Here is a 20,604-nt window from a genome sequence, read left to right as displayed (position 1 = left end):
AAGGTCCTTAGTAGGCTTGGAGATGAGTCAGGTTGCAGCTTCAGGAGATGGTCCTATTTGCATTGTCTAACATACATCAAGAAATGCTCCTGTTGCTTTTAAATGATCAGTAGTGGTGTGGTGCTGCTTGTCTCACAGCAAAATATCTTGTATGGGGGGGAGGTGAGGTAGGTAGATTTAATGTCTCCTACAGAATCCAGAGTAAACATTCCTTTTGGGGTTAAGTATTTAACCCTCTGAAAGGAGACTAGCTATTAGTTTCACTAGCAAAAGCAATTTTCTCCTCTTTGTATGGAACAGAATAGCAAGAACAACTCAGTCTTGCCCTAGTACTCTACTCTCGCGCCCCCCTGTTCCCTCCTCCCCCCAGTCTGGCTACTGCACAGTCAGTGTTGCCTAGACACAGCTCTGATGTGGGGGTGCTTAACTACTAAAACTCAGCCAGAAATTCACCATGCGGTTCAATCGTGCAATGTAGATTAAACCAAATTGTGCTAACTCCCTAGAACAGTCTCCCCAGACGGTAGATCTTTATAATGTAGACAGGTCCATAAATGGGGCAGCCTATTTGGTATCGTTATTCATTATTCCATGAGCTTTTTGTAGTGTGTGAAATGTAATACAGTTGATGATGATCATAGTGTTTTTAAACAAACCTGTTGAAAGTAAGTCTTGTTATTTAAAAGTAGGGAGGAAGGGGGCACAGGCTGATGTCAAGGTGTAGATATACACCGGACCCTCACTAAAACATGTCCATATAGCGTGAATTCACATATAATGTGATTGCAGCCATGGATCCCAAATTTAATTGCAAATAATTTTAATGTGTTCCCCGTTATAACACGGTACCATGCATGGATCCCAAATCGCGCCTTCTAGCAAGGGTCCGGTGTAATTGTGTTCTGTGTCCCACAGCAAAGGGCCCACCCAAACTTCGAGTCAAACTCACAACAGCAAGATCCCTAAAAGGTGGGTGGCGTGAGTGCAGTACCTTTTAGTATAAGGCTTGAGATGGTTACTTATAAAATATTTAGGACAGGGATTTTTTCATGTTATATCTAGTGCCATTGCAGCAACAGTCCTAACCTCAATATCCGTATCTTTTTAAATATGGGAGTTTTGAAGCCTCTTCATTAAGAAGGACACTAGCACCTGCTTTCTTGTCTTTGTGACAGCAGTTGGCTGTCATTAAATATCTTTTAAAGAGATGCATTAAGTGAGATGCCTTATGATAAATTTTAGATGGCTTTATCTCAGCAGTTAATATGGCAAAATTAGCTTTGGGGAATACTAGAGTGATTATTTTAGGACTTGCATCTGCCATGGAGATTGGTATTTTCATCTGCCTAGGTTTTAAGGAGTTCTGTTGCAAGTGCCAGAACAAGCTGGGAAATGCTAAACCTATTTATGAGGTTTATAGGACTCTTTTATGTTGTTGCTTGCTTGGATTTGATTTAAATCACTGGTCAGGAAGACTTGATTTAATCATGGATTTTGACATAAGTGCATTCTTGTTGGTTGTTATAACCTTAATACATATTCTTCACAACCCAGAGATAGATGTAGGTTTCATTTTTAGACGGTACACACTATACATTTTTAAAGAGATTTATTTTGAAAACTTTTCAGATTAGTTTTACAGCTATATCAGAAAATGAATGATTGGTTATTTCATTAACCAAAGGTAATTGAAGCAGATATTTATGAAGTCATTGGGAGGTGAACTGTCTCCGGTTCAATAGGTTAATCATTAATATTTGGAGGATTTTCTTGCCATGCTGTATTAAGAGAACATTACCAGATAGACATTTAAATTGTTTTATTTAATGAAAACAACGTTGTGTATTCTGGATTTTTTTCCTCAACAGCAAACACATAATATTTTAACAAAACAAGCATATGAATTTTTGAATTTAGTTAAACATTCAAATTTTTTTAAAATCCGGTTTTGTTTTTGTTAAAATTGTTTTAACTAAAATAGTTACATGAAATTTAAAAAAAAACAAAACAAAAATTAAATTGTCAGCCAGATCAACATGAGAAACTTTTTTAAATACTGGCTTCTGCAGCTATCTCAGTTGTCTTCACCTTCATTTTCCTGTTTGTTCATAATCTGGAAAAGAAAAACAAGCTTTCCTGCTTTTTCAGGCTCCAAATGATTTCTCAATTTGGAATGAATTAGTCCAAAGGAAAAAAAATTCTTTCTACACTGGCAGAAGAAGCTACTGCTGTTAAAAGTGAGATCATCACTTCAACAGTCTCTGAATCCAAGTGCTTTAGTGACTTCCACCAGTTCACTGGTGTGACTTACTTTAAAACCTCATCAGCAAACACATTTCTTGAATGGTTCACCCTTCGCTCTGAAGTTTGATGGTTGGCGTTACAGAGGGATGATTGCTGGATGTCCATGTCACAGCCGGCTCCTCTTCTTCAGCAGTTAAGGTTTGACCCTGGTACCGAGTATTGAGAATATTTGCAAGAAAATGAGCTGGAGATGGTGCTTGTGTCTTTATTTTTTTTAAATGCTTGTAATTTAACTCTGTCATTGCATATTTCTCTCTTTTTAAGATCTCACTCAGTTCCTTCCAAATTTCAAGAGTGTCAGCAATAAAACATCTATTTCCCTGCATTTTGCAAGGCTACAGAAATAGGCTTCAGGGTACTCAGCCGGTGTTCAACATTTCTCTTAAGCCCAATGTTGAGAACTTTGGCTGTGACAGGGCCGTCTATTTTTTCACTATTTTGTTCACAAACTGTCATCCGATTAGGCCAGTTCTTGATACAGTGCTCAAAACAGTCCACTACTGAGTTCCATCGCACTCCTTGTGGGAGAGTTAACTTTGTTCCTTCCACTTTTTCAGAGCAGCTGCTGCAAAGTGGTTGTTACGGAAGTATTTTGCAGTTTCAACAACATTAGCCTTTATTTCTGGAACACTGAAGCCTTTGGCTAGGAGGTGCATCAAATGAGCACTGCAACCGTACATTATTAGCTTGGGACTCTCTTCTAAATTTCTTCTCATCTTGGATACTTTTTCCTCATTGTCTGTGACCAAGCTGTGTACTAGACATTTGGTTTTTTTTCCCCCTGCAGTTTATTATAGCTTTTATTGCTCCTACTTGTTAGTATTCTGCTGTGTGTCCACTTCCTGATGTATCAATTGTTTCTGTAAGGAAGACATTCCTTTCTTCTGTTGTCACACAAGCACATACAACAGGATCATTGTGGACATTGCTCCACCCATCAAGACTCAGGTTAACAATTTTGCCCTGTAGACCTTTTGCACACTGCTCAATTTCTCTTTCATAAACTTTGTCTAGGAATTTTTCTGCAACATCTGCTCTGTTGGGTGGACTGTATCCTGGTGTTAATGAAGTGTAGGTTCTCAATGCTACGGAAAGGAGAGTTTGTTGCATAAACAAACTGGGCAATGTTTTCATCAATGTTTTACCTCTTTTTGTAATCTGCTGGTTTTTATCACAAACTTATCTATGGTTGTTTCTGGATGATGGGAGATATTTTTTTTTCTTTTTGCTACAGGTGATATACTGTGGCTGTGTGACATACATGATGTGACTGAAACACTATCATTTGCAGATAACTCTGAAACTATAGAAAATGATGGTGATCTTGAAGGTGGATAGTCTTCAGAATCCTGTATGTTGAGGATGGATTCTTCTAAACAAAATAAGTCAATGCAGTTATTTAATTTATTATTACCATACTGCTCATTTAGTATTACTCATTGTATTCTCTGACACTCCATACTGCTTTAAAGGTGAAATTGTAAAAGGAAGATCTGCCTATTTTGGCTATTTATTTTTTATCACAACTGCATCTAAAATAATAGTACCATAGAGTAACAACTATATTTTTTGCTCAGACATGAGAATTCACAAGTAGTCCAGAAGGAAGACAGGCAGTCCTTAAGAAAGAAGTATGAAATAAAAAAGTTTACCATCCTGAAGATCCTGCATGTTCAGACATGTCACCTTCAACACAGCTTTCTTCTGAGAAGGAACACTTCTCATGATGTTGTTTCATTCAGGAAACCAGGCCTTGTATTTCTTTGTTGCGCTGTTTGCATTTTGCACGCATGCCTGACTTCTCTACAGGTAGAGGAAGGTCATTAAAATATTCCCAAACTGGGTCTCTTTTACAGCCTGCTGCCATTATAGGTTTTCCCTTTTAGTGAAAGAATGGTATGGTAGATCTCAAATCAGTGAAGGCTACACTCACAAAAGACCTCAAGACTTCTGGAATATGCTACTCTAACAGTTTCACTTTTGTTTCTACTGCCTGTCCCTCCCTTCTCACATTTATCTCCAGACTACTTCTCCTTGTCCAGTTCTATTTCGTCCCCAACAATCTTATATTCAGTGAACTTATTGAAGCTTTGCACTTTGAGAGAGGTAAGGGATTGACTCTGTACACAAATTTGCAGAGGGACAGTAGGGTTGAGGTCTGTTTCTCACCTCTATATATTTATTTATTTTAAAACATTTTTGCTGTTAACAAGCATGTTATCTCTGGAGACACAAATCCACAGTTTGAGAATTGCAAAACTAGGCCTCTCTGATGGTATCTTCTAGACTGAGCACTGAGTCCCTTTGGGTAGATAGAAACATTATCCTAAATAATCTATACAGAAGCCCCTGGAACCCCATAAGATTGGGTCCCTAATCCATGAACTATTGGAACTCATTTACAAAACTTTTCTTAAACATTCCATGAATATATTGTCTCATACTATAGAATTAGAATTTATAATTCCTATTCCATGATGAAATATCTGAGCTATAATGTATCTTACTTAAAACTATCTTTTTGAGTGTTTTCCTCAAAAAGCATTTATCAAAAAAATCCAATTTAAATAAAAAATCTGATATATATTTTTAAATCATTGATTTTTATCCACCCTGGTTCCTTGGATATGTTGAGAAGCTAATTTCATCATTGTCTGTCTGTATACTGCTAAATCCCATATATATCAGATATGTGACTAGGAGAAACTAGATTTTGTGTTTTTTTTTGAAAGGTGACAATTCTGGATAACCATTTCTTTGTCTTCAAGATGCAACATGGGCAACAGTAATCAAGACTTCCCCCATGTGGTATTTGTGTACCTCAACTTTATCATGGAAGGAATGCCTCTGGGACCAAAAGGGTAGTTGATACTTTGACTTCTCTGAGACTGTTAACCGTGCTAGTTAGTGTTGATTATCAAATGCTAATCTGAGGCAAATTTAAACTCTGACTTGTGAAAGGTCATCATTCCCTGGATGATAAATTATATAGCTTTCTTAAAATTCTTGGCTTCTTGTGCACACGTTCTACTCCTTTATGAGAATAATTGTTTGGGGAAATAAGGGTGTTTAAAATAAGTCACTGTTACCTAATTGCTTAAAAGAAGTTAACCTTCTCATGGATTTCTTCATGTTCCATAATCTTTCATCACCTGTTTGAACAAAGCTCTTAGTGCATTAGATAAATGCTTTCTATCTGTCTGTTGGCAATCGAGAATCTTTTTGGAGATGTCCTCAAGGTTAATGCTCTTACAATTCACAGTTCACTTTCTCAACAAACTTGTCTTTGAGTAACCCTAAACAGTTCCTGCTGCTTGTTCTCTTTTCAGTGTTACTGAGGGCTTGTGTACACTTACCTTTTATAGCTCTCTAATTTGCTGGCTCAGGGGTGTGAAAAATCACCCCCCTGAGTGTAGCAAGTCTGAGCCCTTTAAAGCGCTAACATAGACAGGCTCCGAGCGCTGGGAGCTAATCCCCTTGTGGAGGTGGATTACCAGGAGCGCTGAGAGGGGTCTCTCCCAGTACTCGAGTGCGACCACACTCGCACTTCAAAGCGCTGCCGTGGGAGCGTTCTTGCAACAGCGCTTTGAAGTTTCCAGTGTAGCTATGTCCTAAGACACAGAAGAGTCTTAAAATGCAATGTTAACTCTTGTGCAAGTGTAGGTGTTGCCTTCACGGACAGAAAGGTGTGTTTATAGTGAGATAACTAATACACGACGATTGTCTCTAAAATCCTAAATGGCGACAAGGCACGGGCAAATTTTTACACTGAGGTAGCTAAGTCAGGTCTGCACAATACTGTCCACCCATAGAGGACCTTGCCTAGATGACCTACTGGGAAAACTACAGTGCCTTGTCTTCATTATGTTTTATAGCAGGATAGCTAACATTTTTTATCCTTCAGTAAAAGCACACATACCATTGTCAGTGAAGATATTGCCACGTTTCTGTTGCTTACTGCTAGTCCATTCAGGCTTCGCATGTCAGGAGGAGCTATATGGAATGTGTCAGAGTGCCAGATGTGGAAGAGGGGATAGCGGCTTCTTTCCCTCAGCCTTTACTCCTCTTGCATTTGTAGTAACTGTAGAGTTTGGGATGGCAGTAGCATGGTATTGGGATTATTAAGTGACATAGTGAAATATAATTGTTAGGACAGTTAGCATTATTGCATCTGCCTCTCTATCTGCTTGGAGTTGCTATCAAGCTCAGGCAGTGGTTCTTAACCTTTACAGCAGCCAGCACCCCTTTGGTTCTCAAAATATGTTCTTGCACCCCTTATCAAAAATCATTGAAGTAGTTCAGTTCTTTAAACCTAGGTATATTTTGTTTGTATATTACAGTAATCGTTAAATACATAGGTTTGATAAAACAATGTAGTTGTATTTACATGCCTGTGATTGATTTGTGTTTTTGATTTACCTTCTAAAAAAACCTGGCATGTCTTGCACCCCCAGAAATGGCATCTCACACCCCCAGGGTTAAGAACCACTGAGCTAAGGTGTACTTGAGAGAGATGGGAATGGATTCTATCAATTTCTGCACTTAATGGTGAAAATTATTTTCACTTATAAACTTAGCCTTTGAAATCAGTCAAATAACCTACTCACTCATAAGGATGTTACTTTGAACTCATTTGGTAACTAGTTTTAGTAATCCTTTCTTGTGAGCACAAAATTTTCTGTTCCTTGCAAGGAAGTACAGCCTTTCATCACCTTTCAGTGCTGTGGATGGTGATAGCTATGAATGAGTGGGATGTGGGAAGGGAATAATAAGAGCAAGGACAGCATCATAGGAATGGAACCCTAGAAAACTGAACCAAAGGGATTGGTTTGGGGTTTTTCTGATTACTAGAAATGGCTGAAATGTGTGTGCTGTAGAATTATTACAGCTTGGCTGAGACAAAGGGAGACTGAAGCCACATTTGATTGCTTAGGTTACCAGTTTGTTTTTTGTTACTAATGTTATGATGCCACGTTGCTATCCAAAGCAACATGTCTTTGCAATGTGACAGCATATTGGTGTAAGGCATATTAATCCTTGGCTTTGCCTGTCTGTCAGCTTTTATAAGGCAGGAATGTCAGCATGGCAAATCTAAGCAAAGTGGAATTGGCCAGTAGAAATACAGTAGCAACTATTGCTATTTGTGGCCGAAACAGCAGTCTGGGGCAGAGATCCCCTTCCTATCCCATAGCCTTGGATAGTGGTCTTGCTTAGGGATGCAGCATCTGGTATAGCTGTTAAATCTTGGAAGGGAATTCTGAGGTTATATGTTTTCAAAGGGCTCGGTTCCCCTTGGAATTTAGTTTTGTAATGACTGAGATAAGAGATTAGGGTGTTGTGGAATAGGACACGCCTATAGGAAAAAGGGTTAAGCTTTCCTACAAGTATAGAGTACCTAGGCTAAATATTTGAGAAACAAATGGCCTTTAGTGAGGAAGATCAAAGTTTGGCTTCAGGGTATAAACTGTCTGTAGGAGCAGGAAGAACTCCCACTTCCACCCCTGTCTATCCCTGCACAACTGGTTAGGTCCTTGGTGGGTTTTGCATTCTTTCATACTGGTTATGGGTCATTGCCAGAGGCAGGATGCCACTGAGTGTGGTTTACATGTCCCCTCTCCACCTATCAAAGCTGACTTTTGGGACCCAAAAGAATAAACTTTTATTTTTAAAAATAGATGTCTAACCCTTTGCCTTGTGGAGATGGCCTTGAAAGCATGTAACTTGCTACCAAGCAATGTGAAATCAAAGTAAGCCAGTCACTATTGTTGAAAGGAGGAAGCAAGTGAACTCAACCGCTGTAGCAGGAGGCTGTAGTTAAAGATCGTCCCATTTGAAAGACACAATCCACAGGCCTTCCCTAAAACCAAAGATTTGTGTAAACTTCAGCCCCTCGGACTTTGAGGTTGATTTAGCAGCTGCTTACTCAGGCCTGGATTCAGACTGTACTCATAGCCCTGAGTGTAGGGCAGCATGCAGATGCATCAGTCCCAGAACAACTCCAAAAACAATTGTGACCACAGATGCATCCCTCTGAATCAGGTATTTCCATGTTCTACAAAGTGGGGAGAGTACGTTGCATTGACCCATTGCCAGTTGCTGCATGCCCCCTCAATGTCCAGTCTGCTCCTCTGGCTGGTACTTTGGAGGAGGGGAGCAGAACCATGGCCAGCACTCTCTCATCCCATCTTACTGCTCACAGAGATAAATTACAGGTTTCAGAGTAGCAGCCTTTTTAGTCTGTATTCGCAAAAAGAAAAGGAGTACTTGTGGCACCTTAGAGACTAACCAATTTATTTGAGCATAAGCTTTAGTGAGCTACAGCTCACTTCATAAATTAGCAGCCCCATAAAACTTACTTGTCTTCCTCCCTCCCCCCCCCCCCCCCAGTGCCTGGACTCCTCATCCTGATAAGCCTGCCCAGGGGACTGTCAGAGGGACTGCTTACTTACCTGCATGGCTGCCTTAGGCTGCGTCATAGTCAGTCCTCTGGTAGCTGCCAGACTGCTGATATATCTGTTTTCTCTCTTGCAAAGGGATCCTTTCCTCTGCATTCTCCACTAAGGCTAATTGGAGTGCACATGGGATATTCTACATCCTCTTTCCCCTCCTGTCTGTCTTTCCAGCAGGACACTAGGGGGAGAGGCGAGGCTAAGTTGCTGTTTCACTGTGTGGCAATCCTGTTGCTCAATTCTTCCCATCAGTACTTGCTTGCCCAACCTCAGCCTGCAGTTTGAACACTGGAATCTTGTTCTATCTGTCTCTCAAACTTACCAGGGAAGACTTGATCACACATCAACTCGGGAAGGCCTTTCTCATCTTAAGAACCAAAGAGTATTGCAGCCTACAACTCATTTAGGGCTCATTCCACAATCGACCCTCATCCTCCCCATCAGAGGCGATATGACACCTACCTATTGCTGCAAAAAGCTGCCAGGTAGAGGAGCCTCCCAGGATAACTGAATTTCTGGGGAGTGGTCAATCTGGTGGATTGAGAAGGGTCTGGGGGGAAGTGTGGATGGATGGATTTGGGGAAAGGGAAAGAGTGTGGAATTGATGAGTGTTTTGATGTGTGCCTGGAGGGGAGAGGAATACTACGTGTAGGCTTAGTAGAATTTGATTTTTATTTTTCATAATTTCACAAATCTATTTAAAAACACTTTTTTAGATTTGTATGTATTTACATTTTCGTAATTGCGGAAAATTAAGGGGGGGCAGCTCAGACAATTTAATCGCAGTAGACATTGAGATTCAAAAAGTTAAAGCGTTAAACACAAATTGTTAACACATCAGATATACAAAGTAAATAACTTTAAATCAAACAATTTCTCAAGGAGCATTTTTCTTTGGACATCTGTAAGTTTCTATTATCATGGAAATACTTTCTCAGTGTACGGTGAAATAAGCATTTACCAATAAAAATCTGATCCTCTAAGCCTACATATGAGTATCACTGACTGAAGCAAAACATTTAAAAGTCCATTTTAAAAATATTGGCACATCACTGCAAGACTCCATATTAGATGAACTAATGGTTTGATCCTTTGTCATATCTTAAGTCTGGGGAGGCCAAACTGTGGCTTGCGAGCCATATATGGTCCTCTTACCATTAAATTGCGGCTTGCAGAATCCCCTTGCCCCACCATTCTCCACCTACCAGATTGAGGTGGAAGAGAAGAGCTTGGGACTCTGTCTTGCAGCAAGGTGGTGGGGTAGTAGCGTCTGCCCAGCAGGGAGGAGGGTCTTGGGGTCTTCAGTCCCACGGGGCGCACCTGCCAGGGCTTGGGGCTTCAGCAGGAGTGGGGCTGAAGCCCCAAGTCCTGGCCCCCGGCAGGTGTGCCTCAGCTCTTGAACTTCTGAAGATTGTTGTATGTGGTTCAGAGGGCCAATAAGTTTGGCCACCCCTGTCTTAAGTTCTTATTTTCAGTACCTTAGTGAGATTATAGTAAGGAGACTATAGCTCTGTTCATTAAGACTGTTTGGGGTTTAAACTTGTAGAGAGGTCCTCCAGAAGGCTGTCACAAATTATAGATGTGATATTCTTTTATTGTCTGCTGACATAAAGTTTACAAATCAAACCAGGAATGGGGTCACCTTAAAAAGTAAATTATATTGATCCTTTCAAAGGGTAAAATGTTGCCTTGTTGCTGTGATCTGGGAATAAAAGCAAGGTTTGGTTTGGGTTTCTATGGGATTGAATAGCCATATGCAGAAGGCAAGGTTTACAAATAGTTTGGCTTAGTTCATTTAATGTCAGTCCTATTAAAATCTTCATGTGGGCTCAGCACATATTTTATTTGTAGAAGAATATTGTAATATGTCTTATCAGTGTAATCCCTGAAATGTCTGTAGATCCTCCTCCACCTCCTTTCATTGCCTCCCACGATGTCATGTAGAATCCTGAGCCTCTGAAAGAAAATCCGTAGGCCAAGGGCTTTTATCCTTATACTGTAACATGAATTTCCAAATAAGCTTTGAAGAGTCATCCTGCTGTGAAATCCCGGGGCTCTTGAGCTTTTCGTTATTGAAGTGCCCTGAGCTTTTGTGGGTTTTGGCTCTTCCTTTAATATTCCTCCTTGCACCCCTCCCTCCACTTAAGTCTCTTGCATCGCTGCTTATTATGAACTTTATTTAGTAGGTGTGTTCCCTTATGACTGTATCTGCCTTTTCCTGACCTGCTTCACGGAGGCCCTACAGATGTATTATTTTTTGTGAGGTGGTGATATGAACACCCATCCTGATCTTATGTCCTTCAATGTAATTTATGAACACTCTGGCTGTGCAAAGACATCCATATTGACTGGGTCTGAGGGTCAATTTTCATAACATTTCTTGCTGCAGCTCATGATCTGACTCTCTTGGTTTTCATTTTATGTCCCTAAATGCTTTGGATAGCTGAATATGATTTTTATTTCTTCTAGGTATTATCAACCCAAAGAACCCCAAGGAAGCACCAAAGTCCTTCAGCTTTGACTACTCCTACTGGTCTCACACCTCAGTAAGTTTCTGAATGCACTGTAGCAAAAACTACTGTTTACCAGTCAGACTGGCTTGGATTGTCTCCTGACACCCCATTTCAACCAGCTGCTCCTATTATGATTTTATTGTATTTTGAGTGATACAAGTTCAGAGCTCTGTCTCTATGTTCTAGCTTTTTTCCATCCTGGGAATGTGAACGAGTAAGGTCTGGGGGTCTGAGAACATAGTCTGGGTGTGTGTTTGAAAGAGGAAGGAGGGGAAAGACATAGAAAAATGTGTGTGTTCAAGCAGCTGCAGAGTGGAATTTGAGCCACAAAAGTAACTTTTCAGTTCTAGAGTAGCAGCCGTGTTAGTTTGTATTCGCAAAAAGAAAAGGGGGACTTGTGGCACGTTAGAGACTAACCAATTTATTTAAGCATAAGCTTTCATGAGCTACAGCTCACTTCATCAGTTCTAATTTCTGTTGGACAAAGTGCAGACTTGGGGGGAGGGGAGAATCTGTGGCACGGTGGGGGGTGAAGTGAGCTGGATTCCAGTGGTTTATCAGGAAGAGGCAGAGTAGTGATCCATATTTCCTGTAACTGTAAAAGCAATACATTTTTGTCCTCTAAGCATTCTGCCCCACCTCTCCAGAGAGCTAGATCTGAAGTCTTGTTGACTTCCAGTGATTGTTTTATAGCAGAGCTCTACAGTTCTGCATTAGGTCCCCTCCCCTGTTTTCTTGAAAGGTGGAGAAGGAGATTATCCTTTTTTTTTCTCTCTCATCAGCTAAACATCAGTATTTAGTCTGGCTGAGGGGAAGGGAATTTTGACATTTTTTGCACTGGTTGACACCCTCAGATAATGTGTTCTTGACCAAAGCTTAAACTTATATCTACAGAGCTTTTAATGAAACCTCTTACTGAATAAAGCAGTTGTGAAGAAACCATACAATTATATTACATTGATCAAGCAGAGAGGCAAAAACACCATAAGCACTATGTAGACTAAACCCTAATAGATGAAAACATGACTTTTATATCCACAGCTTTTGCTGTCATTTTAGGTCATGCACATCTTCAAGAAGAACTTGCTATTATAAAAGTTGCAGTCTAACATTAAAATCAACCAGCACTATTACATCATGACCATTCTTCAAAAAAACAAAAACAAATGCTGTCAGTGCCCACTGCTATGAGGGGAGAGAGAATATTTGAGTAATCACTAAAAGTTTCAGAGTAACAGCCATGTTAGTCTGTATTCGCAAAAAGAAAAGGAGTACTTGTGGCACCTTAGAGACTAACCAATTTATTTGAGCATAAGCTTTCGTGAGCTACAGTTCACTTCATCGGATGCATACTGTGGACTTTCCACAGTATGCATCCGATGAAGTGAGCTGTAGCTCACGAAAGTTTATGCTCAAATAAATTGGTTAGTCTCTAAGGTGCCACAAGTACTCCTTTTCTTATGGCTAAAAGTATATTCCTACGAAAAGTGTTCTGATTTTACACCATCAATGTAATCTTTTCTAATTGATGCAGCAGAAAACACTTAGTCTCACTTGTATAATATGTTGCGTAAAGAAAACAGTTGCCAAATAATTGAACAAGGGCTTCTCCGGCTGGCCAAGGGAGAAGGGGAGCATGTCAACAAAAGGGGATGTTAATATACACGGTGAATTCTGTTAGTCGTCTTTTTGTGTCCTAGACCTTGTGCATGGTCTTGGGTAGAGTCAAGTAATTGGATGCCGATGTCTGATCCCAAAATACAATGATTTCTCATTGCAAGTGACAGAACTTCACCAGCTACAAAATGGAGGATTCAGTTCTTTGTTCAGAAAAAGTCTTAGAATAGCCTCTGAGGTTGCATTCCAATCTGGGTAATACACCAGTTTGACCCCATTTAAATTGCACTTTTTATAGTACATTCAGCAAGCAAAACTCTATCTTGATCCTTCTGATTAGACAGTTATGGTGCTTCCTCTCTAGGGCCTTTTGTTGGCTTCCTGTTGTAGGAGTGTAGTAGGCTTTTTTCAAAGTCAAATCTTTTACCCTTGGATTCAGGCCTTTTGGCATCGTACTTTCCAGAGAAGAAAACAGGCCTGAGAGGGGGAACAGCTGCTTTATTTTGGGATCTTGATTTGATTGTCTGTAACCATACTGCCCTCTGCTAGTTTTGTCATTAGCCCCTCTTTGTTCAGCATCATGGTTTCAGAGAACTTAATCCTGTTGTCCAGGTGCTGTACTTTTCCACAGTGTGTCTCTATGTTGGTTTCCAGTTTAGTCAATTTATTAAAAATCCCCTGAATGTTTTCCATAGAGGAGTTGGCAGAGCAAATAACTTTGGAATTGATCTGCTCCACTATTGCTTAGACTGGAAAATGCTCTATCAGCTGGTGCTGTGAAAGAGGCCTTAGACTGAAAGAAGTCTTGATTATTTTTAGTGGTCATGGCTGGGATCTCCATATTCAGCATAAGGATTTTGAGGCTATATTTGCTTTCTGTCATTCAGTAAAATAAACAAAAATCAAACTTCTCACATTGATTTAACAGGAACAAGATTGTTCATGCTTCCACTTGACTCTCAAGCAGAGCTCTTGATATTTTCCCTCCCAAGTACATTAACGCCACACACTTATATTTTAGAAATTCTAAGACCTTTTAAAATAGTGTAAAAATTTGCTAATTTGTGCACACACAAACAGTGGCCTCCCGTCTCTGCACAGCTTTAGTAATAGATGAGACTGTAGTAAGTTCTTCTGTTAATAGGGCTTCATTGTTTTACATCATGCTGAATTTTAGATAAGCACAATACAAGTGCCTAGAGAGGCAAAATATACATCAGATAGTAAAGTGTTATCAATACTAAACTATCGTTGCCAAAATGAAATCGTTTTGTTACATTGTCCTGACTCTTGCTTTGTTCACCTATTTGCTAACTTGGAAATGTGTATCAATTCACAGTGGGTTTGTAGTCATTAATACAAATTTTAAGTTGTACTGTAATTATAAATTTAGATTGGGATTTAGAAAATGGAATCTGACAGATGCAAAACAGGTTAATTCATTTTCATGGCTTGTTGAGTGGTAACTGGAACTCAAATGCAATTTTCACTCTCCTCCTCCTCCTCCTCCCCCCTCCCCCCGCCCGAAAATGCTGGGTTTTTTCCCTCTAGGTCCCTGTCCAGCCTTAACCCATCTGAGATTTTCTGCCCCATCTCTTCTTTGTTCACTTTGATCCTCTTTTTAACTCTGTGCTTGTTCTCCTTTCTTATACACTCAAAATACTGTCTCTGGGATTTTGCACAGAACTTCTTCATCAGTATCAGCAGTGGTAATAGATTGCTTCCCCACCAGCAGATTGACATTGCCTAAAATAGTTGTTTTCATTCTGCTTCAACAGGTAGTGTCTTTGGAAAACCGGTCTGTAAGAGAAACACCAACATTACCTTCCACTGGGGGTTGATCCACAAGGTTTCTTTAAGTGTGGAATAACTCTTAATACCTTTCTGAATTTAGACCTTAGGGGTGGGAGTAGAGGGCAGTATTTATTCTCTTTTCATCTTTGCAGCCTGAAGATCCCTGCTTTGCATCTCAAAACCGTGTCTACAATGATATTGGGAAGGAGATGCTGTTACATGCCTTTGAGGGCTACAATGTGTGTATCTTCGCCTATGGGCAGACTGGAGCTGGGAAATCCTATACCATGATGGGCAAACAGGAGGAAAGCCAGGCAGGCATCATCCCACAGGTAACAAAGCCTGGGCTGGGTATTTACTTTACAAAACATATTTAAATGTTTGCTAATGTATGATTTGTTACCTTGCAGTAATGGTTCACAAAGAACCAAATCTTACTTTCCAGGAGGGAAAGCATCAACCTTGGATCTGGTGCAGTCAGACTTGACATAGGCTACCACTGCTGTCTAACGTGACTCTAAAATCATGTTTTCTGTCCATACTTGCAAGAAACCAACATGATACAGCACAGCTTGGTTGCAAACATACTTCTCAACTGTTTAAACTTAGCTGTTTCTGTAGAATAAATGGGGCTTATATCTTGAGTGTAGATTGTTCAGAGGATATATAACTTCTTTTATGTTTAACCTCTACCTAAGGCAATTAAAAAGAAATGTAAGAATGAGTGACTCAAATTTAAGAGAAGTAGAAAGAAAAGGAGTACTTGGAGACTAACAAATTTATTTGAGCATAAGCTTTTGTGAGCTACAGCTCAGTTCATCGGATGCATGTAGTAGAAAATACATGTAGTAGAAAAGTAGAGAAATTATTCCAAAGAGAACAGTTCTACGGAATTTAAAACCAAGAACAAAATACTCTGCCCTTTGTAATTCTTCCTAAAAGAAAAACAACTCAGTAAAGTAATATAAATGTCTGATTCCACTGAGTTTCCTGACTTTTGCCCTGATTGTTGACAGGACAGTACAGGAATACTTATTCAGTAAGAATCCAAGAGGTGGTGTCACTGATGAAACTCTCAATAGAGACAGGGGTCTGGAGAATCTGTCTTGTCTTTCCACCGTGGGAAATGAATGTCTCATTGTCTTAGCGGTGTGTGTGTATATATTTACATATAGATTACCAAGTGAGAAATAAAATAGGTAGGAATGTTGAGATACTGATTTGTATAAACACACTAAATTAACCCTATCCCCAAAAAAGCATTTATTTTGAGACAAGTTTTAGTCCATGGCAACATAAAGAGCCTAAAAGAATGCTCTGGGAAATTTATGGCTGATAATATTTCATTAAGGCTGTACCAGGTGTGTCTAATGTTCAAGATGATATAGCTGTTGGCTGCATGGTGCTTTTGCCACACCTCAGCTCCTCTCTCATGTTGTCCTAGCATTACTGATATGTTGTGTGCATGTTTTGGAAGGAGTTTTCCCATTAAAGTGGAAAGTGGAGATTGGGTTTCAGCCTCAATAAATAAATTTGCTGAATAGTCTGTCATCGTCCTGCTATAGGATCAGCAGCAGGAGTTACTGGCTCTATGCCCCAGGTATGAAATGGACAACGGAAAGCGTTGCTCTCTGCTAATGGCTCAAACCTGTGCAGTCAAATGCATAACAAGTGTTCTGTTGCCACTAGCGGTGGCGGCACGTAGGTTAGATGTAAATGTCAACCACATGCTTGGGAAACCGTTACTCATAGATGTGTGCTGAGCATAGTTAATAAGGAATGTTGTTCATACATCTAACACCTTGTTTTTCTTCTGTGAATTTAACATCTTTTTGAGCATAACACCTGAAATGGGTCCAAAGCCTTTACACAGCAACTTGATGTTTCTTCATTTGCTTTTTCCACTGTAAATTTGGGGATGCTACATTCATCTTTCTAGCTCCCTAAGGTTATGCAAATCAAAAGCCATGTTAAAAACTAGCTAACCAGAATATTGCTCCTGTTATCTACTTTAGGTTCTTACAACCCTCTCCTCCCCTACCTCCAGTTGCATCTTGTTGAGAGATTATACCACAGAAGAATAAAACCAATTAACTACATAGAAGGGAAAGCATTATTTCTGTATGAAATTTACTCACTGGTTCCTCTGCCTTCCCTGCACAAAAAAATACGCGGGGGAGCAAAATTGTCCTCCATGCACAAATCATAGAATCATAGAATCATAGAATATCAGGGTTGGAAGGGACCTCAGGAGGTCATCTAGTCCAACCCCCTGCTCAAAGCAGGACCAATCCCCAATTTTTGCCCCAGATCCCTAAATGGCCCCCTCAAGGATTGAACTCACAACCCTGGGTTTAGCAGGCCAATGCTCAAACCACTGAGCTATCCCTCCCCCCCAAAAAAACTGGGGGGGGAGGGTTGAACCAGGAGTGAGAATGCATTAGTGCAGGGGGTGGATTGCACGGGAGACATGAACAATTATAGAATCATAGAATATCAGGGTTGGAAGGGACCTCAGGAGGTCATCTAGTCCAACCCCCTGCTCAAAGCAGGACCAATCCCCAATTTTTACCCCATATCCCGAAGTGGCCCCCTGGAGGATTGAACTCACAACCCTGGGTTTAGCAGGCCAATGCTCAAACCACTGAGCTATCCCTCCAATTGTAGTCTGTCATCTTCCACTTTCTCATGTTCACTAGATTCCCCTACCAGCCAACCTCTGACACATCTATGTGGAGGTCTAAAATAGTGATCTCTTAAAACCATGCACTGACTTAACTGTTCAGAGTGTGTGCTCCTAAAATCTCCTGGTACTCTGTCCACACTGCCACATATCTTGCATGCAATGGCTTGTTTAGGTACTGATGCCTGTGAGGCCTACTTCTACCCTCTATCCTTTTCCATACTCATGCTTCCCCCCCATGCAGTCCCAATTCTTCTAATGCATTTCCAGGTACAACATATGCTGCTCCACTATTGGTAGCTTCATTTGTTACCTTAATTTTAAGTAAGCAAAATACAAGCCTCAAACACAGCAGAAACTCTCCTATAGAGTCTGTCTGGGTAGCTTCAGCATCCTTCATATGAAGTTACTAGCTGATTTTAAGCATCTACTAGTTGCCTCAAATCTGATTCCTGGAACTTTGTCAAACCAATGGACTTTGAGGATTATTCTCCTAAAAATAACCATATATATAATATAGCCAGATGGGAGAAGATTTCATATTTTTAATCATCTCATTCTCTGGAATTTATAATCTGTTTTTCTTATTTCAGTTGTTAGACTGTCATTTTTGTATTGTGGTGCTGTTGCTGTGTTGATCCCAAGATATTAGAGACAAGGTGGGTGAGGTAATACTATTGGACCAACTTCTGTTGATCGAAAAAGATGAATTACAGAGCTTTTTCTTCAGTCTGGGAAAGGTTCTCAGTGTCACTGCTAAATACAAAGGTTTCAAAGTAACAGCCGTGTTAGTCTGTATTCGTAAAAAGAAAAGGAGTACTTGTGGCATCTTAGAGACTAAATAAATTGGTTAGTCTCTAAGGTGCCACAAGTACTCCTTTTCTTTTTGCTAAATACAAAGTGGAACAGTTAGAGTTAACAGGTTGCAAAAGACCTATTCAAGGTGAAGTGGGCAGTTAACACCTCTGCAGTTGCAGGAGAGAACCTGCTTCAATGGAGGTGGGGGGATGACTCCTAGTTGTCATCTACCACCCCATAATAGAACCCTTATGGGGCATCATTAAACAATTATAACTCCTACTCAACAGAGATCCCATCCACTTGACCTTGAAAGATCTCTTGCCACATGTTAACTACTTATCTCTTCCATCTTTTATTTAGTTCTGACACAGAACGCCTTTCCCAGACCCAAAGAAAAGCTCAGTGTAAGCTCAAAAAGTTCATTTTTCACCAACAGAAGTTGGTCCAATAGACTAATAGAAGATATTACCTCTTGTCTTACGGACCTTGTCTTTCTATTTCTTATGTTAAGTAATTCTGTTTTTGTATTGCAGATTAATGTTAAACTGAGGAATAGTTGATGAGAGAAAAACAAAAGGATTGAATACTAGTGATTGGGGATGGGGTTTAACTGCATTTTTACTGGACACTGTTCGGTGGTTGTCATGAAAGTGGCTTTTGGAGATGGGAAGGGTAGAAGGAGAACAGATTGAGTCACAGTCTGATATTTGCCATTGCTCACTCATGACTGCTGTCTGACTCAGGCTTAATCTCTCTCTAGCTGTGTGAAGAACTGTTTGAGCAAATCAATGACAACAGTAATGAGGAGATGTCCTATTCTGTGGAGGTGAGTACACTGGTGAACTGAGGCACGTTCCTATTAGTGGGTATGAGGCTGCTGATCTGAAGAAGCTGCTACATCGTTGGTATTGTTTTCTACTTCATATGTTCATGAACACTCAACTCTTCCCCTTTCTCACCTGACACAAATGTATGAACAAAGCCTTTCTAAGCTAAACTAGTCTTGTATGAATGTTAATGCACCTTCCCTGAACTCTTTGGGTGGTGAGTAAAAGGTGTGAATTATAAAAGCTAGCCTTATAGCCGCTTTCTTGGATTCTGGGCCTGAAAAACCTTAATGAACTTGCAAACATTTTACCACTGTTGGTTGGGAAACCTATTCAGTGTTTTCTCTCTTAATTGCCTTTAGTCATTATTTCAGTTATTATTTAAATGTAGGCCTAGTTTAGAATATCTGATGTTTCAATCTTACGCAGGAATCTTCTGTTAGCCTGCTACTGGGGGGTGCCATTCTCTTTCATAAGTGGAATGGGGACACAGTTGATGCAGAATATATACTAGGGGGAAAAATGACAGGAAGAGAATGTTATAGCCTGAGCCCCAACTGGCCAAACTAGCCCTCTGTGTTAAGTCCTAGAACAAAGGCAATTTCCAGGCTACTAGCCAAGTGAATGTGCAGGAAGATCTGTACGTTCGTAGTTGGCAAAGGATTAAAATGTGGACTGTAAAAATAGCACTTTGGTTGGCAGATCTGCTCTGTGTGTTTAGATATAACTGCTCACTTTCCAGACAAGTAAGTGTATTCCTGTTAGTCCCCAAGTCAGCACTGTTAAGAGATCATCAGCTGGATTCTCTTCTGGGTCACACAAGATTTTTGTAACCAAGTTCTGACTGCAGAATCTTTTCAGACTGGTGATGATGGGGTAAATCAGAGTGCAGTTTGAGTCTCAGCTCCCAGAGTGAGATTGCAGGGCATTTAGTAAAATGATCTTTTAAATGTGTAAACTAAACAAATTTAACAGCTAGTCATTGAGACCACATTTGTAGAACTCAAATCCATTTTTAGTTAGTTTTCAGAGCAGACCCCATTTTAAGATAGTCAGTTCAAAAAAGTCAGTTACAGGTTGTTACTCATAAAAATAATTTAGAATCTGTTTGCACAAGGAATTTGGTTGAAAGTGTCAGAACTTTGAGATGACTGTCTTCATCTGACTTGGTCCAGAATGTTTAGAATGCCCTCTTCTTTTCAGAAGCAAGGTGGGCTAGGGTAATATATTTTTTGGACCAACTTCTGTTGCTAAGAAAGACAAGCTTTTGAGCTCATATAGGGCTCTTCTTCAGGTCTCGTCTTTTCATATAGGTTCCTGAAATCCTTTTTAGTAACTTTCTCAACCCATCTTTCTCATTTGGGGTCAGAGTATGCAATTGGGGAAAAATGTAAAAACTCTAAAAGGAAAAATATTTGCACTGATTTTAATGGACCAGTTAAAATAAAACAGAATAATGTGCTGCAAGCACGGAAATAAATCAAATCCAACTTAATTGTCTTGGTTTTGTATCCATTTATTTTAAGTAAGCCGATGACTCCAATTATTAGTTTTTAGTGAACTCTAGAACTGTGAAAAGGTTACTGATTTACAGTCAGGAAGGTTGGTCAGTTTAA

General features: G+C 40.0%; 1 protein-coding gene across 11 annotated transcripts in view; it reads left to right on the top strand.

Annotated features, from left to right (window-relative positions):
- The window catches only part of KIF1B (kinesin family member 1B), a 150,049-nt gene that overhangs the window by 29,214 nt on the left and 100,231 nt on the right, over window positions 1–20,604 (top strand). For all 11 annotated transcript variants that reach the window (XM_073316470.2, XM_073316471.2, XM_073316472.2 and 8 more), the window contains exons 3-5: window positions 11,223–11,299; window positions 14,830–15,009; window positions 18,922–18,987. In XM_073316470.2, the coding sequence (XP_073172571.1) occupies window positions 11,223–11,299; window positions 14,830–15,009; window positions 18,922–18,987 (323 nt within the window). The remainder of the gene's footprint in view (window positions 1–11,222; window positions 11,300–14,829; window positions 15,010–18,921; window positions 18,988–20,604) is intronic.

Source organism: Lepidochelys kempii, chromosome 18 (genome assembly GCF_965140285.1).
Source record: "Lepidochelys kempii isolate rLepKem1 chromosome 18, rLepKem1.hap1, whole genome shotgun sequence".
Lineage (NCBI taxonomy): Eukaryota > Metazoa > Chordata > Testudines > Cheloniidae > Lepidochelys > Lepidochelys kempii.
The sequence above is the reverse complement of the archived record's forward strand: the minus strand, read 5'-3'. Positions and strand labels throughout refer to the sequence as shown.